Source organism: Pygocentrus nattereri, chromosome 8 (assembly GCF_015220715.1).
Source record: "Pygocentrus nattereri isolate fPygNat1 chromosome 8, fPygNat1.pri, whole genome shotgun sequence".
Classification (NCBI taxonomy): Eukaryota; Metazoa; Chordata; class Actinopteri; order Characiformes; family Serrasalmidae; genus Pygocentrus; species Pygocentrus nattereri.
Genome location: NC_051218.1, coordinates 6,588,648 through 6,607,500, shown reverse-complemented (window position 1 = coordinate 6,607,500; position 18,853 = coordinate 6,588,648). Strand labels below are relative to the sequence as shown.

The 18,853-nt window shown below is 40.6% G+C and overlaps 1 protein-coding gene across 7 annotated transcripts in view; it reads left to right on the top strand.

The window, feature by feature from the left end:
- The window catches only part of akap13 (A-kinase anchoring protein 13), a 174,892-nt gene that overhangs the window by 133,354 nt on the left and 22,685 nt on the right, over nt 1–18,853 (top strand). For 6 of the 7 annotated variants that reach the window (XM_037540397.1, XM_037540401.1, XM_037540398.1 and 3 more), the window contains 7 exons: nt 7,774–7,924; nt 12,876–12,943; nt 13,063–13,123; nt 13,885–14,038; nt 15,145–15,254; nt 17,697–17,843; nt 18,036–18,289. In XM_037540397.1, the coding sequence (XP_037396294.1) occupies nt 7,774–7,924; nt 12,876–12,943; nt 13,063–13,123; nt 13,885–14,038; nt 15,145–15,254; nt 17,697–17,843; nt 18,036–18,289 (945 nt within the window). The remainder of the gene's footprint in view (nt 1–7,773; nt 7,925–12,875; nt 12,944–13,062; nt 13,124–13,884; nt 14,039–15,144; nt 15,255–17,696; nt 17,844–18,035; nt 18,290–18,853) is intronic. The other variant, XM_037540396.1, reaches the window with a different exon arrangement.

The following is an 18,853-nucleotide window of genomic DNA, read 5'->3' as shown; positions in this document are numbered from 1 at the left end:
GGTGAGACCAAAATAGAACTGTTCGGTATCAACTCCACTCGCCGTGTTTGGAGGAAGAAGAAGGATGAATACAACCCCAAGAACACCGTCCCAACCGTGAAGAATGGGGGTGGAAGCATCATACTTTGGAGGTGCTTTTTTGCAAAGGGGACAGGGCGGCTGCACCGTATTGAAGGGAGGATGGATGGGACTGTGTATCATGAGATTTTGGCCAACAACCTCCTTCCCTCAGTAAAAGTATTGCAGATGGGTTGTGGCTGGGTCTTCCAGCATGACAATGACCCGAAACACACAGCCGGGGTAACTAAGGAGTGGCTCCGTAAGAAGCATTTCATAGCCAGTCTCCAGACCTGAACCCAGTAGAAAATCTCTAGAGGGAGCTGAAACTCAATGTTGCCCAGTGACAGCCCCAAAACCTGAAGGATCTGGAGGAGTGGGCCAGAATCCCTGCTGCAGTGTTTGCAAACTTGGTCAAGAACTACAGGAAACGTCTGACCTTTGTAATTGCAAACAAAGGTTTCTGTACCAAATATTAAGTTCTGTTTTTCTGTTGTATCAAATACTGATTTCATGCAATAAAATGCAAATTAATTATGTAAAAATCATAGTGTGATTTTCTGGATTTTTTTTTTTTTGGATTCTGTCTCTCACAGTTGAAGTGCACCTACAATAAAAATGACAGACCTCTCCACTCTTTGTAGGTGGGAAAACTTGCAAAAAGCAGTGTGTCAAATACTTATTTTCCCCACTGTAGATGTGTGTCTCTGTGTGTGTGTGTGTGTGTGTGTGTGTGTGTGTGTGTGTGTGTGTGTGTGTGTGTGTGTGTGTGTGTGTATGTATATTGGGAACATTGGGGGGGGGAGTTGAAGCTGAATGCACATTATTTAAAGCAGAAAGAGTAAAAGCATTTCTTTTTTTGACCCTGAGATTAAGATTAGGGACTGGGATTAGGATTAGGGACTATAATTAAGCTTGGGAAGTATGGGGAAAATTAGGGGGAATTTTAAGCTGAATGCTATTTATTTAAAGCTAAAACAATATTTTGGATCCTGAGATTGACATTAGGGCTAGGATTAGGGTTAGGCTTGGAAGATTCTTTTGAAGTATAGATACAAATGTATGTATTTGAGAACATTGGGGAGAATTTGAAGCTGACTGCACATTATTTAAAGCAAAATTAAATAAAAGCATTTCTTTTTGAAACCGGAGGTGAAGATTAGGGCTAGGATTAGGATTGGGACGAGGGGTACACTTAAAATTATGGGAACATTTGGGAGAATTTGAGATGAATATGCTTTTGTATATGAATAAGCATTTGTTTCTTGATCCTGAGATTAGGATTAGGACATCTGTCGGTCTGTCTGTCGGTCTGTCTGTCGGTCTGTCTGTCGGTCTGTCTGTCTGTCTGTCTGTCTATCTATCTATCTTGCCAAACTTATTCAGTCATATTGAAAAGAAAAAAAAAAAAATTTATATATATATATATATATATATATATAATTTTTTTAATATATATATAATTTTTTTTTTCAGATGGTCCATGTTATTTTGTGTAGGTACAGTCTTAAAAAGGGTTCTTTGCATTGTGACTTCAGATTGATGGAGAATGTGCTGTAAAGGTTCTACAGCACAGAAAAGGGTTCTTCCATTGTTATTGTGAAGCCAAGCTTATCATAATAGAAGGACACTTTTTGGAAAATGTCTTTGAATGTTCCAATATACGTATATGATAGACATGGCACATATGTTGGGCCCCACGCCCTGTCATGGTATAATAAGGCGTGTCAGTGCAGGGAAGTTGAGCAGGAAGCAGAGGCGCGCTGTGGTTTCTCTCTGCTCCGCTGCTCGAACACACGTTCCCATGTAAGCGAGCTGTGATCTGAGTTCTCAGTTTCAGACCAGATTGAGTCTCAGCTGATTTTGAGTTGTGTTAATAGGCTTTCACCGTCCAACTGTTTGTATTTGAGCTCAATGTCTTTCTTCTCTAAATCTGATGGTCAGCCAGCTGCTCTGCATGCTGTAGTTGCGGTCAGGATTCTGCTTTTGATTTGAGTGTACATTAGGTCAGTAGATTAGTGGTTAGTCAAATCTGTTTTGACTTTTGTAATGTGCACATACAGGGTGGTTTGAAAAGATTCATCAGATTTCAGCATGATTGATTTGACTTGTAAATCATTAGAGATCGATGCAGTGAACAGTAAATGGTCTAAATGAGCATAAAGTTTATTATGTAATTGTTCAAGGTCTCAGTCTGAACCTCCTCCAGCTGTACGGACGACATCAACTCTATAGTCAAACTCATCCCACACTGGATTGAGTATGTTGCTGCACTCACGGCTCTTTCAGTGCGATTTCGGAGATCATCCAGTGTTTTGGAACCAACGATGAACGCTCTGAGCTGTTGGAGGTTCACTGCCCACAAAAATCACTCCGCACAGTTATGACTGATTCTCTCATTACTGAAGTGGAGAACGCAGAACGCTTTCTGCTCAGGGGTCTCATCTCCTCTCAGGCTGAAGGGAGCCCTCTTCCACTGACAGTCAGAAACTCTGAGACCCCCTCTTACAGTTGGATTGTGATTGGTTCCTTGGTGCCTCACGGTTGGAAAATGACGCTTTGGTATGGTAATTTTACAGGAGAAGCAAAAAACCTACTTTATTTTTAATGTAAGTCAAGGGAACCAGAAGTCATTTCCCAATTTTTTGGTCAGTTCTTCATGAAATTTAGACATGATGTAAAGGACAATGGGCATTTTCAAATTATGGACAAAAACTGAAAAACGCCAAAATTGGAGATACAAGGTTTTCTTCCGACAGCATATATATGTATGTGTTTATACACACACACACACACACACACACAAATATAGGCCTTTTTCCTATTATAATTACAACACATAGCTACTTTTATTATTTCTGTAATTCTTATCTAATACTTATTTAACTCAGACGGGCCATGTTATCGAGTGTAGGAAGAGCTGGCTGATATGGCGATATTTTATCGTTATTCTGATCAGTTTAATTTTGGTAGAGAACAGTGTGATACCCACACTGGCTAAGCTTCCCTTACTTCCAAGCTGCATTACCCTCGTAGAAACAAAGCCACCAGGCGTGTCTAAATGTGGTTTTTACTGAACTTTCCCTTCATGATGAAGTGCAGAGAGAGAAGTTGGGGGTTTGCGAGAGCAGCAACCCCTACACACACTGCAACACACTTCCTCTGCGTGTCGGGCGTCTTTCCGTCGCAGGGGCGGCTGTGCGAGTGAGCGTGGGGAGCGCAGCGGTCGTGTTTTTTAACTCATGGCCGGCATCATTGCCAGCCTGACGTGTTTGGGATGACCACGTTGTGCCGGAGGTTCCTACCACAGGGGCGCTCACTGAAACTGCCGAGGGGGGCGGCAACTGGAGAGGTGGGTCACTACAGAGCACAGTCCGTGTGGTGCGCTCACAGTGGCAGCGGATCGACTTTATACACGCTTAAAAATGAATTTAACTCATTTATCTGATGAAAAGCGTTAAATTATCTTGATTCACGTGGATTCATGTACAAATAGTGTATAACACCAACACGGTAACTGCTAAAAGGAGATAAACACAAATGTTACGTAGGATATTAATATAGAGTTCACTGGATTCAGCTCAACTCGGCATCTATTCAAAGCTAATTAACTTTACATACACACTTGAGATGGTTCTTCAAGGGTTCTTTAACAAAGTGGTTCTATATAGAGCTTTGAATGCTCAAAGAACCTTTTGCATGATTAAAGGGTTCTTTGCTTTGTGAAATGGTTCTTCAGACTGATGGAGAATGTGTAGTAGATGGTTCTATATAGAACCTTTTTTTTGGGGGGGGGGGGGGGTTATTTCCTTATTACAAACTTGACGTTGTAACAATAGAACTCTTTGTGGTGCTATATAGAACCCTTTTCGACAAGTATGTATAAGTCTATGTAGAACCATCCTCAGCACATTTTCCATCAATCTGAAGAACCATTTCACCATGCAGAGAACCATATAAATAGTGCCGGGTGCTTTTTGAGTGTTCATGGTTTTATACAGAACCGTTTGCTTTATTAAAGAACCCTTGAAGAACCAAGTGTGTGCTATTAAATCTAAGATGATTTATTTTTTAAAAAATGCACTGAATCTAATAGTGTAGATAGAAATCTTAGTTATGTTGAAGTAAATAGCATGAGTTACGGTTCCTCAAGGGTTCTTTAGCAAAGATAGTGGTTCTATATACAACCATGAACCCTCAAAGAACCCTTTGCAGCAAAAGGGTTCTTCTATTGTATATAGTTTTGGCATCATAATCGCAGAAGAACCCTTATTTAAAAAATTCACTCTAACTTTATTTGAATAGTCCCCTCTAGATTATCTAGAGATGTTCTAATTGTTGACAAACGATCTGTTTCGGTGGTTCTTTTCTAAACAGTGGTGGGATTAGGGATAGGATTAGGACCAGGCTGAGGGTCAGGTTGAGGTTGAGGTTAGGATTAAGGATTAGAGTGGGTTTAGATTTAAAGAACATCAGCATCAATTCATTTGATATTTAATTGACTGGAACTTGAAAGTAAATCTGGTATCTGCATGGAGAACATGCTGTGGATGGTTCTATATAGCACCAAAAGGGCTCTTCAGTTGACATTATAAGCATTGCAGAACCCTTTTTGGTGCTATATAGAACCCTTTTCAAAAAGGTGCCATGTAGAAACATCAACACCACATTTTCCCTGAACTTGAACCCTTTTGCAATGCACAGAAACCTTTAAACATGCAAAGGGTTCTTTGAGTGTTTATGGTTCCATATAAAACCATTTTCTTTATTAAAGAACCAGTGAAGAACCATTGCCTCACAGCAAAATGGTACGTTTTAAAAATATAAAGCAAAATGCAGTAATAATCCAAATAAAGTGCTACCAAAGGATCTATATAGAACCCTTTACAAAGCATTCATCAATCTGAAGAACCATTTCATAATGCTAAGAACCGTTTACGCTTACAAGTGGTTCTTCAAGCGTTCTTGGTTCTATATAGAACCACTGTCTTTGCTAAGGAACCATTGAAAGAACCATATTTTTTGACAGTGTGGTTAAAGATTTGGGCATATTAGGTATAGAGCCTATGTCACATGACACAGGGTTCTACACAACTCGTTCCCAGAAATTACTTTTTAAGACACCAAAAAGAAAAGGTTCTTTAGGGAACCAGTAGTGGTTCTTCCAGAGAACTCTTTTTGACACCTTTGGTTGCGCAGTCAGATGCTTACAGCAACATCCTGTGAAGAAGCATTTCTTTTAATTTCTTGTTGTGAAGCACTTGAAAAAGATGGTTCTTTGAGGGTTCTTTAGTGAAGAGAGTGGTTCTATATAGAACCATGAACACTCGAACACTTTGCATGATTAAAAGATTCTTTGCTTTGCAGAAGGGTTCTTCAGATTGATGGAGAATGTGCTGTACATGGTTCTTTATAGCACTGAAAAGGGTTCTGCTGTATTTATGTTGTCAGCCTGTTGCAATAGTAGAACCCTTTTGGTGCTATATAGAACCATCAACAGCACATTCTCCATCAGGCTGAAGAACCACTTCACCAGTGTTATTGGTCTATTTTCTTTGCCTTTATTTTTTATATATAGAGAGTGCATGTATGAAAATTGCTCTACAAACTACAACATTAAGTTGTTGTTGTTGTTGTTGTTGTTGTTGTTGTTGTTGTTGTTGTTGTTGTTGTTGTTGTTGTTGTTGTTGTTGTTGTTGTTGTTGTTGTTGTTGTTGTTGTTGTTGTTGTTGTTGTTGTTGTTGTTGTTGTTGTTGTTGTTTATCTGTTCACAGATCTATGCTTGAATGCATGCGTACGGTAGATGACAGGTGTGATTGGTGGTACTTTTCTGTGAGATTCTTCACTGTTATTAATATTATAAGTATTTATTGTAGCGTTTAGAGCCGAGCTGATGTCAGACAGTGAGCATCCTGTGTGCAGTGAGGAGGCGGCTGGTTGTGTTTATGGCCTCACGCTGGTTCAGTGAGTAACACCGATGAGCTAATCGCATTTAAAGTTACTGGAAGTGCTCGACTTCTTTCTGATGCCGTTCGCAGAAACACCTTCGGTGCTGTGAATTAGCCGCGGACGCGATTCCTGTGTCTGACAGTGCTTTTGTTATTATATGCTTCATCACCATTGTGTGTATTTATGCTTTAAATATCTCCACATCACCTGATAGTTGTGTGTTTCACATAAACCGGAATATGTGAGTCACATTTTAAGTTCGATTCCAAATTTAATATGAATTTTGGGCGTATAGCTTTCTTCTAACACAAAGCGTTTCCAGCCTGAAGCCCAAAGAACTGAATGTTTGGTATTCAAAGTGGTTGTTAAGGCCGAGGGCTGCTGTAAGGAAGGGGCTTTTCACTAAATATATCATTAAATATGAACGTATATGATGCAAAAAGCTTAAATAAGAAAAAAAAAGTGTTCCTGGCACATTTTATTGCTTCTGTGCTGCCTCAGTTTGTATAAACGTGGTCTTTGTGACTGTCAGAGACACGTTTCCTCTTGGCTGAGCAGCTGCTACACTGCTGCCTTTTTTTCTGCGATTGCTGTGTTTTTGTCAGTGTGTCCTTCCTCTGTTTGTTTGAGGGAGTGTTGTGAGAGTTGAGACTAAACACAGTTGTGTAATTCTGGCTCTGCGCTGACTCGCTGGCTCTGAGGCCGAAGGCGTCTGAATGATTTCTCAACCGTTCACCACAAAAAAAACAACAGGCTGCACAGTCTTATGCAGAATGTCGCATGTTGTGCTGTAAGATGTTACCGATCGTCATCGGTGTTCCACATATTGAAGGAAACACCAGAGACATTTTTAATGAACAATGCATTTTACAATATAACTGCTACAGAGCGTCAAACCACACGCTGTCAATCATCGAATGTCCACTAAAATACGTAATTTAATCCATTACCTCAGAATAAAGTCAGTCACACCAGTGACTTCAGCTAAAAGCTTCATATGAAATCAGGAGCTAAAGGAGAAAATCTCTGAGAACTGAAAGACTCAGTGGACTCACTGTGAGCTTTTCTTCCTAGATCCTCAGAAAACAGGTCAAAGGAAGTTGTGATGTCATCGGTGTGACTTTTATTTTAAGAGATTTTTTGTTGCATGGTAACGCCACTGACACGACATATATTTTATAATATTTGGATTTTGTTTTCTTTGTTTTTTAATGTATATATTTATAGTCATGTGTAGATTATTGCAGTTAAAATGGCAGAAAAACATGTTTTTTACCTCAAACTATGGCCTCAGCCTTCACACATGACTGTGAGGACGAGCTCTTCTGTGGTGCTTGGAATTCTATATGATTGATTTAATAACCAATATTACTGAATTGAGGCTCAAGAAGGTGTAATTATTAAAATAACTTGCTTTATTTTAAAACATAAATAAATTGTTACCCTAACATGTTTTTGAAGTGTAATATATCTGTAAATGCAGATTTAAAGCACCCTCTCGTGGCTCGGTGCTTTATTAGAGAGGTAATACACTTAGTCGACTGCCTCGTAGCTCCAGGGCAGAACTTAACAAGAAAACTTTACACCTAATTTATGTTGCAGTGTAAACATGACGGTGAAGATCAGAGGCTAATAATCGTGACAGGCCTGTGTGTGAGAGGAGGAGTGATTTATTCACGTTGTGTTTTATGTGTTGTGTGTGTGTGTGTGTGTGTGTGTGTGTGTGTGTGTGTGTGTGTGTGTGTGTGTGTGTGTGTGCGCGCGCAGGAAAAGGACAGAGAGAAGAGTAAGGATGGGAAAGAGAAGGACAAGAGGAGCTCCGGTGGGCATCTATTCAGCTCCGTCTCTACAGCGCCCCCTAGCCCCTGCATGCAGTGCAGCAAACCTATCAACACTAAAGACGCCCTGCAGTGCACAAGTATGAACACATACCTCCCCCTCTCTCTCTCTCTCTCTCTCTCTCTCTCTCTCTCTCTCTCTCTCTCTCTCTCTCTCTCTCTCTTTTGTGAGGTCACAAATCTTCCTCCCTTTTCACTGAATGTACAGTTTAATGTAGTGTGTAAACATCTGTAAAGTTTCAAAACATGCCCGGTCTGTATATGAAAACGAGGCTGCTGATTTGTTTTCTGTGATGTCATGCCTACAGCAGGTTAGCCCCGCCCCCATTTACACTGAAGTTGTAAGGAGTGTTTCAGCCAGTCATTTACATTTCCGTCTTAAAGGTGCGGTAACGAAAACAGCTTGTTTAGTGTGGTTGGTATAGTGTGGTGGATAACTGCCTTCTACACTGTAGACTGAGGTTCAGTCCCCACCTGGGCACCCTACACTATATATTCTTGGGCAAGACTCCCAACACTACCTTCACCCGACTATGTGAAATGATCAAATTGTAAGTTGCTCTGGATAAGAGCGTCTGCCAAATGCTGTAAATGTAATTGTGAGAGGTTGGAGAATAGTCATGTAAAAGTAATTCATTGCACACATACATGAAATTGGATTGCAACGTCCCTGCTGGCTGTTATTGTTTTAAGTTCCAAGTTTATTTGTCACTAGCACAACATGTCAGGACATTCATGCATTGAAATGCTTGTGGTGAGGCTTGTGTGTGTGTGTGTGTGTATAATTTTTTTTTTTACACAAAAAATAGTGAATTATACATAAAATATAGACACAATACACACAAGACATAGAGACAATATACATTAAAGTGACTTAAGTGACTATAGTTCTTTAAAGTGGCTTGGTGTTAAACATAAAGCATAGATGATATGATACAATAATAATACTGGCAGAGTGACTGAGTGAAGTGGTAGTTGGGGACAGAGCCACAGCTTATTCAGAAGCCTGACAGCCTGTAGGTAGCAACTGTCCATTAGCCGGGTTGTTCTAGTCTGGATGCTGCGGAATGAAATGAAAATAGAAATGGATAGAACATATTTACACAGCATACAGTTATGTGTGTAGAACAGAGAAGTCAACAGAACAGTATAAAGAGTGAGGAACGGCCCTGTGGAAGAGCAGCGTGAATAGCGGTCAACAGATTACAAGTAGAAGCAGGGCTTATTTACCACTTACCAATATATATGAATATAAGTATGGAACACAATTTCTTTTGCTCCATTCATCATGAAATTTACACAATGTATTTTCAGATTATGTCAAAAATGGAGGTTTTGTCCCGACAGCAGCGACAAAAATACGTTTTATCTTCTCTAAACCATCCTTCAGACGGCGTAGTACATTTGTTAGACCTTCATGTAGGAGAGGGAGCTTTGAGGTGGATGTCTGCTTCCTATCACCACCACTGTGAACAGTCCTGACTCATTTCACACCAAACCGCTCTGAATGACTGTTTACACTTTAACCATCTAATTATGTCTAAATTTTTAAATGTGGGTGGAGTTCCCCTTTAAGGGCGTAATGAGATTGGGTATCACTTATCAGTCCATTACAATCTGCCTTAATTGGCTCCAGTATCTTGTTTCGGATAGAATCGGCTCATCTTGAAACACAAAGCTTTTCCCAGGCGGTTTCATAAGAGAGTCTGAGATCATCTCTCCTGCACCTGATTGGTGACTTTTTTGGGGGAACTTCCCTTTTCCCTGTGCAGTCATGCTTCTCTGCAGCGATTTAAATGCTGCAAACGCCCTTGTAGTCTATCACTCGCTCCAGACATACAGGCTCCACAGGAAATGGGTTTAATAAGAGATTTTCAGCCTTACATCACATTACAGTAGGGCTCTTCTTACACTGTAAATGATGCTGAGGTGATTCTGCACAAACATTTAGAAACAGCTGCTGTCAGTTTCTATGTGAGCAGATTCAAGTGACTTAAAGGGGAACTCCGCCAATTTTTTAAAAAATTCAAACGATTAAGATGTTTGGTGAGAAACGCGACTCAGAACTGTTCACAGTGGTGGTGATAGGAACCAGACGTCCACCTCTAAAAGCTCCTCACAGAAAGTTCCTACATGAGATGGTTCTGAATTCACTGCCTGATGACTGAGACGCTGTTTTATGATAGTTTAGAGAACTTCAACTGCATTCATGGCGGAGGGAGACATGCAGGGCGCTGTGCGGCAAAATAGTCCCCAAAGAAAACTTAGTATTCCAGATTTTCCACTATTTTCCATCATCAGCATTCCGTATAAACTCAGAAGGCTCGTGTAGGTTCTCTGGTGGTTTTGTAGTGAGCGATTTAGTGAGTGGACAGCAGCTGTGTGTTCGGCCCACTCAGACAGTGTTACACAGCATTGCATCACTCTGCGCGCACGCACACACGCACAGCTGGTGCACCACAGAACGCTAACAAACGCTCCTTTGTTCTTTATTTATTTATTTATTTGTTTCTGGTTTTTTTTTTTAGCACTCCTTTTCTCTTTCTTATTTCTGTCTCTTAAACTGTCCATGTCTTCCCTTCCTCTTTCTCTCAATGTTTCTCTTTTCTCTCTCTCATTTTCTTTATATTCTTTCCTTCTCTCTCTTTTTTTTTCTCTCATTTTCTTCATCCACCCACCTTTCTTTTTCTCTCTCTCGCCCTCTCTTTCTCATTCTCTCTCTATCTGACTCTCTCCCTCTCTGTCTGTTTCTCTCCCTCTTTCCTCCTTTTTCCTCCTCTCTATTTGTCAGTCTATCTGTCTGAGTGTCTGTCTTTAAGCCTATTTAGCTGCCTGCTTATCTTTCTTGCTGTCTAACAGTTATAGATACACAGGTTGACAGACAGAGATGAATAAACAGACAAATTTTGTGCAGTAAAATCATTTCTGCACACCAGCCGTCATTCTGACAGTGATGTACATTTAATATCTTCTTAATTTGATCCAAACCTTTTGTGTCTTTGTTGTTGTTGTTGTTTTTGTTTTTTGTTTGCTTTGCCTTTTTTTTTCTAGCTTGAGTCTTGAACCCTGAATATAGTTTGCCAGACGGTCAGTAAGTTGTGTTTGTGGCGTCACAACACAGGGAGGTTTAGTTCTACAGGTGCGCTCTCAGAAACGAAGGTACTGAACTGTCACTGGGTCAGTGCCCCTCTAGTCACTGGGGTGGAACCCTCAAGGCTCCATTTCAGTCCCTTTAGTCAGGGAATATAACTGAACCATAATCCACTGAAATGATCTGAAGCTCTACTGACTCCACACACCCCGCCTCGCCTCCAGGCTTTTATTCTACTGTTCTGTTTTAAAACATTCGGGTATGAAAAGGTACAAATACCAACTTTTGGATGAAAATGTCATAATTCGATTTTTTTGGAGGGAGATTAATAGTTGAGTAATCAACTGATCGACAGAATAGTGGATAAATTAAACGATAGACAAATAGCCGTTAGGGGCCGCCCTAAAAATAGTTCACACTTCACCATTTTGGAGCTATGAGTAACGTACATAGAGAGTTGATGAAGACTTGAACATAGAAATGTAGGTCAGCGTTCTGACCCGCATGTTTGGTTGTGTTTTTGTGATGAGAGCAGCTCTTTAGCTCTGGTCCCTCGTCACACACCCTTATTTGACGTCCCCCTGCAACCGTTTCGGGGGCAGCAGCACAAACACACATTGTTCTGGTCCTGTGGTGGAGCGGTGCGTTGGTGGCGGTGGAGGTGTGGAGGGTCTGATTGATATTAGTCCTGCGTGCAGAGCCCAAAGCTAAGCCGTTAGTGTATCAACTCTGGGGGGGTGTGTGTGTGTAGTGTGTAGTGTGTGTGTGTGTGTGCGTGCGTGCGTGTGTGCACAGGAAAGGGCCAATATCCTACATTTTTCTTGTTTTTTCTTGTTTTTCCCCTTTAAAATAAACTTACGTGTGATTTAATGTTATTTATTTCTACTTTAACATTTTCCAGCCTCTCTGTCCCTTAGAATTAAACAGGCTGTTTGTTACTGCACCTTTAAGACTCATGTATGTAAATGAGCTCTGTTCTGATTGGCTGCCCTGTACTGAACCTCATTCAGAATATCTTTGGTGTGAATGGGCAGAGCTAACCTTTCAAAAATGTAGTGTGAAAAAATGTATTAGGGGTGGGCGATATGGGAGAAATATTATATCACGATACTTCAGGACTTTTACACAATAAGCGTCATAAAAGTAATAATAATAGTCATAGTTTTTGTAAGATTTAAGTTGGAACAAATAAAAATGTGTAAGTTTTCACACATGCTCAGACTGAGAAATGAAAGAAATCAGAGTGAGAGTTCACAGCCCCGAGAAATCTGATTACTGAGCTACAATCCAGCCTCTTTGTCAGATTTCTGAGTAGAAGTTCTAGATCTCGGTATGTTTGTTACCATTTGAATAATTAAATTGGATAACTGCAGAAATCTGATTATGATCAGATTAGTGAGTGCGTCTAAACGCACCAATAAACAATGTGAATCTCTGAGAAAGTGACTTTACAGGAGGAGACCAACCTTTTTAACTTCCAGTGTGAGTCAGCGTAAGAAGCATTTATTGGGTTTGGTTTTGGAGCGTTTCTATTGGTTCATTCATAATGGAGACAGAAAAATCAAAATCTTTTATTTTGTTTTATTTATTTTTTGCTGAAATACTTAATGAAATGTTATGAGAGTAATCGCAGCTGCAGTGAACAGACCTGAAAACGGGTTCCGTCTGATTCAGCGCTGTCGGTGTTCGGCTACAGCTCGCTGATCACAGAATGGACACGCTCCTCCTCGCCGACTCTGGCCGGCTCAGTTTTATGGGCCTTTTTATGCTCATGTTGTTGAATGTGCTCTAAACATCCAGAGGGCAAAGGCTGTGGCTTCCTGTGGTCACATGACTGGACCGTTTCGGTCTGCGGGGGCTCGGTGCAGGAGGGGGGGTCTTATCATCTGATTTGTGCAGATTTGTGTTTCTGACGTGCTTTTTTGTGGCTGTGTTTTCAGACTGCAGTGCTCATGTCCACAAGGGCTGTAAAGAGGGGCTTCCTGCGTGTGCCAGAGTGAAGATGAAGGCGAGTTACTGCGCTCTCTGCCGTGTTTGTAAACATGAGCGTCTCTGCGTTTGTTGGTTATGCTGGTGTTGGACTGGATTGAATTGAATGTGTGATTTCTGGCTTTATTTTCTCCTCAGCAGCAGCAGCAAACTGTTCCCGATTCAGCGTCAGCTCACGCCGTCGCCTTGAGATCCAAATGTAGGTTTTTGATTGTCTATAAGTCTGTATATTGTGTCGCGTGTGTGTGTATATGTGTGTGTATATATGTGTGTGTATATATATATATATATATATATATATATATATATATATATATATTTTTTTTTTTTTTTTTTTTTTTTTTTAAATATAATATTTTTTTTATATTTTTTTTATTCTAAATGAGTTTATTAGTTGCGAATGCTCCATTCTGGTGCTACAGTAGAAAAGTCTCGTCGCTGGGTCATTTTAAACTTTTAAACATTTTAAACTCTCTAACCACCTCCACTCTGCCTCACACAGTTTTACCAGATTTTTTTTTTACCTTAATTATCTTATTTTTATTATTTTATTTTCATTTTTTCTGTTAGTTTATTCATTATCTTATATTCTATTTTGTTTATTCATTATCTATTATATTTTATTTTAATTATATTTTATTATTATTTTAGTCAATTTAATACATTTTTCTATTTTGTTCACTTTTTAATCTTATTCTCCTCTTGTTTTATTTTGTTTTGCTGTTATAATTGTTTTATTGTATTTTTATTATTAATGTTTCACTTTTTATACTTACCTGATTTGAGCCTTTTTTTTGTTACATTTACTTTTATTATTTAATTTTTTTTTTTTTTTACACATTATCAGTCCCTCAATGTTCTCTGAGATTAAACATCTAGGTTGATTGATGAGAAGATAAAAGTGTCTGTTAATGTAACATTAAAGGGCTCATGCACTGCATTTCTCTTTTCTGTGTTAAGCTGCGATGGCGCGGGAGCGTCCTTGGTCCACCATGATGATTCCCGATGACCAGATGCCTCCTCCTCCCATCCCGCCTCTGCGGAAAAGTCCCGGAATCATGGCCTTCAACAGCAACACTCTGTCCAAGAGCATCTCCATCAGCAACATCGCAGGGTACATGCTGATGCTCAGTATTACAACTTCTTCTATGTTGCAGCCTTTTAACCCCATTCAGTTCCACTCGTTTTAACCTCTCTGGTCTGATGTGTGTTTTGTCCTTACAAGCGAATGGAAAACGGAGTGAACAAAGAGGAAGGAGTATGATTAATATTCAGCTGCAGTGCCTAGCAGCAGTCCAGCATTTCAAACTCATATTTTACAGCTCCAAAAAATCTAAACATCTGCACAAAATTACACATATAAAAGTGAATGTTATTAACTTGGCGAGCTGGTGTAAGACATTTTGCTCCAAGTCATTTTGGTGCACATCTGTTCTGTTCATTTTCAATGGGAGATCTTTTTATTTCTTGATTTTTGTTTGTATTTATTTATTTGATCACAGAATTATTTGTCATTATTTACCGTCAACCAATCTTTGGCAATGAATACAGATATGCGTTACTGAAGAATATGGAGAAATAGGGAGTTATTCAAAGGGTTAAATAAAGTATAATTAACATGCCGTAAGCTTAGTGTGGAAAAGTTTTCCAGTATTTAAAACTCAATTCTCATTTTTACAGCTCTAAAAACATCAATAAATCTATACTAAATCATATATATGAAGAGAAAATATGTTTGTAACTTAACAAGATGATGTTCGCAGTAATTTTGGAGCATGTCATAAAATGCCATTTTATTTTTCTTTTGGGTGTTTCTAAACTTTTGGGGTAGTTGTGGGCTGGAGGTTAGGGAACTGGCTCTGTGACTGGAAGGGTGGCGGTTCGATCCCCTGAGCTGACAGTATGTGACTGAGGTGTCCTTGAGCAAGACACCTAACTCGCAACTGCTTCCTGGGCGCTGTGGATAGGGCTGCCCACCGCTCCGGGCAAGTGTGCTCACTGCCCCCTAGTGTGTGTCCTCACTAGTGTATATGTTAATGAATGGGTAAAATGTGGAGGTGAAATTTCCTCGTTGTGGGACTAATAAGGGTCACTAAACCTTGTAAGTCCAGCATTACTAATGAATAAAGATACTGATTACACCAGTAAGGCACTCTGAGCTGCGCTGACCGAGAGAGCCTGAGACTGAAGTTCCTCACTGATGTTCTCTCGTCCTTCCAGGCAAATGGACGATGCTCCACTCAAACCCCTGAAGTTTCTGTCTCAGTCCACCGACTCGCTGCACAAGATCAGCAGAGTGAACGAGTCCACAGAGTCGCTCACGGACGAAGGTAAGCCGTGTTCCACAGTGAACTTTTAGATCTTTGTGGCCATAAAAACCTTCACAGACCTTACACACAAATACCATGACATGACATTAGAGTGAACAGCACAGCATAGTGTATCTAACATTAGCTAGGCTCTGGGTTAGTAAACTGTCACTACGGACAGTTGCTACCATAGACATTTGTAAACAAGGCAAAACAATACTGACTGAGTGGTTCTGTGAAACAACAGAAATGAGTTAATGTTGCCCACCTGTCCAGCAGAAGCGACCTCCTCATCCGTTTTCAAGCATTTCAGCTCTCAGTGAAGCTAAAGTCGGCTTCTTTGTCACCCAGCTTGTTCAGATTTTCCCGTTCCGCCTTAAAGACTGCTGTCCTAAGTAGAACCATGAACGCTCAAAGAACCATTTGCGTGATTAAATGGTTCTGTGCATGTGAAATTGTTCTTCAGATTGATGGAGAATGTGTTGGATATAGATATGTAGAACCTGTATGGTGTTCTAAATAACACCAATAGGGTTGTTATGTTGTGACGAGCTTGGAATCCTCACAATAGCAGAACCCTTTTTGGTGCTATATGGAACCATTTATATGTTCTCCATCAATCTGAAGAACCATTTCACTATGCAGAGAACCATTAAACATGCAAATGGTTCTTTGAGCGTTCATAGTTCTAAACAGAACTATTTTCTTCACTAGAGGACCCCCAAATAATTTTTTTTTTAAATGTGTATTTATTGTGAAATTGTCTACGTTAAGATTTGAGGAGCACTTCTGAAATACGGAGAAATCTAAACATAGATAAATATAGTTATCAACAGGTTCTGGGTGGAGTTGGCTGATCCTGCTGTATCTGTGCTAAAGGGCAACGTCCACTCAGTGTTTTTATGGTGTTTGTGCTTCCTTTATGAGAGCATCTGAGACTTTGTCTTTTATTGTTTTCGGTTTTTTTTTTTGTTTTTGCTTGTTTGTTGGTTTTTTTATCCTTTTAAGCTCTTCGTGCATTTGAAAACAATTGGAAGAGCTTGGTTAAAACTGCTAAAGCACACAAACACTCTCTGGCCACTTTATTAGAAACACCTACCTTGTGCTTCCACTCTCTGGCCACTTTAATAGAAACACCTACCTTGTGCTTCCACTCTCTGGCCACTTTATTAGAAACACCTACCTTGTGCTTCCACTCTCTGGCCACTTTAATAGAAACACCTACCTTGTGCTTCCACTCTGGCCACTTTAATAGAAACACCTACCTTGTGCTTCCACTCTCTGGCCACTTTAATAGAAACACCTACCTTGTGCTTCCACTCTCTGGCCACTTTAATAGAAACACCTACCTTGTGCTTCCACTCTGGCCACTTTAATAGAAACACCTACCTTGTGCTTCCACTCTCTGGCCACTTTAATAGAAACACCTACCTTGTGCTTCCACTCTCTGGCCACTTTATTAGAAACACCTGCCTTGTGCTTCCACTCTGGCCACTTTAATAGAAACACCTACCTTGTGCTTCCACTCTCTGGCCACTTTATTAGAAACACCTGCCTTGTGCTTCCACTCTGGCCACTTTAATAGAAACACCTACCTTGTGCTTCTACTCACTGGCCACTTTAATAGAAACACCTGCCTTGTGCTTCCACTCTCTGGCCACTTTATTAGAAACACCTACCTTGTGCTTCCACTCACTGGCCACTTTAATAGAAACACGTGCCTTGTGCTTCCACTCACTGGCCACTTTAATAGAAACACGTGCCTTGTGCTTCTACTCACTGGCCACTTTAATAGAAACACCTGCCTTGTGCTTCCACTCTCTGGCCACTTTATTAGAAACACCTGCCTTGTGCTTCCACTCTCTGGCCACTTTATTAGAAACACCTACCTTGTGCTTCCACTCACTGGCCACTTTAATAGAAACACGTGCCTTGTGCTTCCACTCACTGGCCACTTTAATAGAAACACCTGCCTTGTGCTTCCACTCTCTGGCCACTTTATTAGAAACACCTACCTTGTACTTCCACTCTCTGGCCACTTTATTAGAAACACCTACCTTGTGCTTCCACTCACTGGCCACTTTATTAGAAACACCTACCTTGTGCTTCCACTCACTGGCCACTTTATTAGAAACACCTACCTTGTGCTTCCACTCACTGGCCACTTTATTAGAAACACCTACCTTGTGCTTCCACTCACTGGCCACTTTATTAGAAACACCTACCTTGTGCTTCCACTCACTGGCCACTTTATTAGAAACACCTACCTTGTGCTTCTACTCACTGGCCACTTTATTGGAAACACCTACCTTGTGCTTCCACTCTCTGGCCCCAGTTTTGTCTTGTCGCTGCCAAGTTGAGAGTGGTCAACCCCCCCAAAAAAATATCCAGGCAAAACTCCCTAATGAAGGCCCTGACCATCAGTGGTAGAGTCTGACTGCTGCTCCACTCTGCCCCCTGCAGGTGCAGAGCTGATGGATGGTCAGCTAATGGGGGACTTTGAAGTGGATGCAAAGGAGCTGGAGGCTGATTCCTGGAGCGTAACTGTGGACAGGAAATATCTAAAGCAACTCAAGAAAGACGTGATCAAGAGGCAGGATGTCATCTACGGTAAGAAGGAAGGCTTGAAAGCTTAGAACCTACGAGGAGCACGCTTTGTGTGTGCCTACTAAGTGAAAGCGTTAAAGAAAAAAAAGAAAGAAAAATAAATTTATTAGAAATGAAAATGGGGAACAAACAGAAATGTCAGGGAAACAAAACATGACCGAAAACTCAGAGCACTAATAAATCTCACGTCTCCAGAGTTGATCCAGACGGAGATGCACCACGTGCGGACTCTACGCATCATGGCTGATGTTTACAGTAAAGGTCTCCAGAAGGAGGTTCAGCTGGGGTCTGAGACGATGGAGAAGATGTTCCCCATGCTGGAAGAGCTCCTGGACCTGCACACGCTCTTCCTCACAAACCTGCTGGATCGGAAGAGGAGGGCGCAGGCCAAGAGCACAGATGAGGGAGGCTACACCATCCGCAGGATCGGAGACGTGCTGCTGGACCAGGTGGGGTTCGACTCTAAAGTCTTGGGTTTATTTGCTCCAATCCTGGTCAGAATTCTTAAAGACGGACAAACTGAGTGTCTCATTCTGATTTGGCACCTCAACATTGTTTAACCTTTCAGCTCCTTTCAACCACCGCACTCCGTCATATTCTTCATAACTTTCGTATTTCATAACGTCTTCTCTCCAGTCTAATAGATGATGTCATTTTAAACCCTTATAATAAAAGAAGCTGAACTTTGTTTTTCTACTGAAAATCGACCCATTTTTCCCCGAATCTGGGCTCTAAACTATAAACAGATGGCGTCTGTTCAGTGATCTGCTCTGGAAACATCACTTTAATAAAATAACACAAAGAGCGTCGGAGATTTTTGGCTTTCAGCAGTAAATTGTAAGCGTATAGTGATATGTGGAGATCATAAAACACACGTTCTGTTGATTTGAGGGGGGCTTTAATAAAAAATAAATAAATATCTGTTTCATGCAGTTACAAAATAATTAGCCGTACGATTTGGTCACGAAAAATTCAGATGGAAAAACCAAAATATGGAAAAACCTTTCACTGGG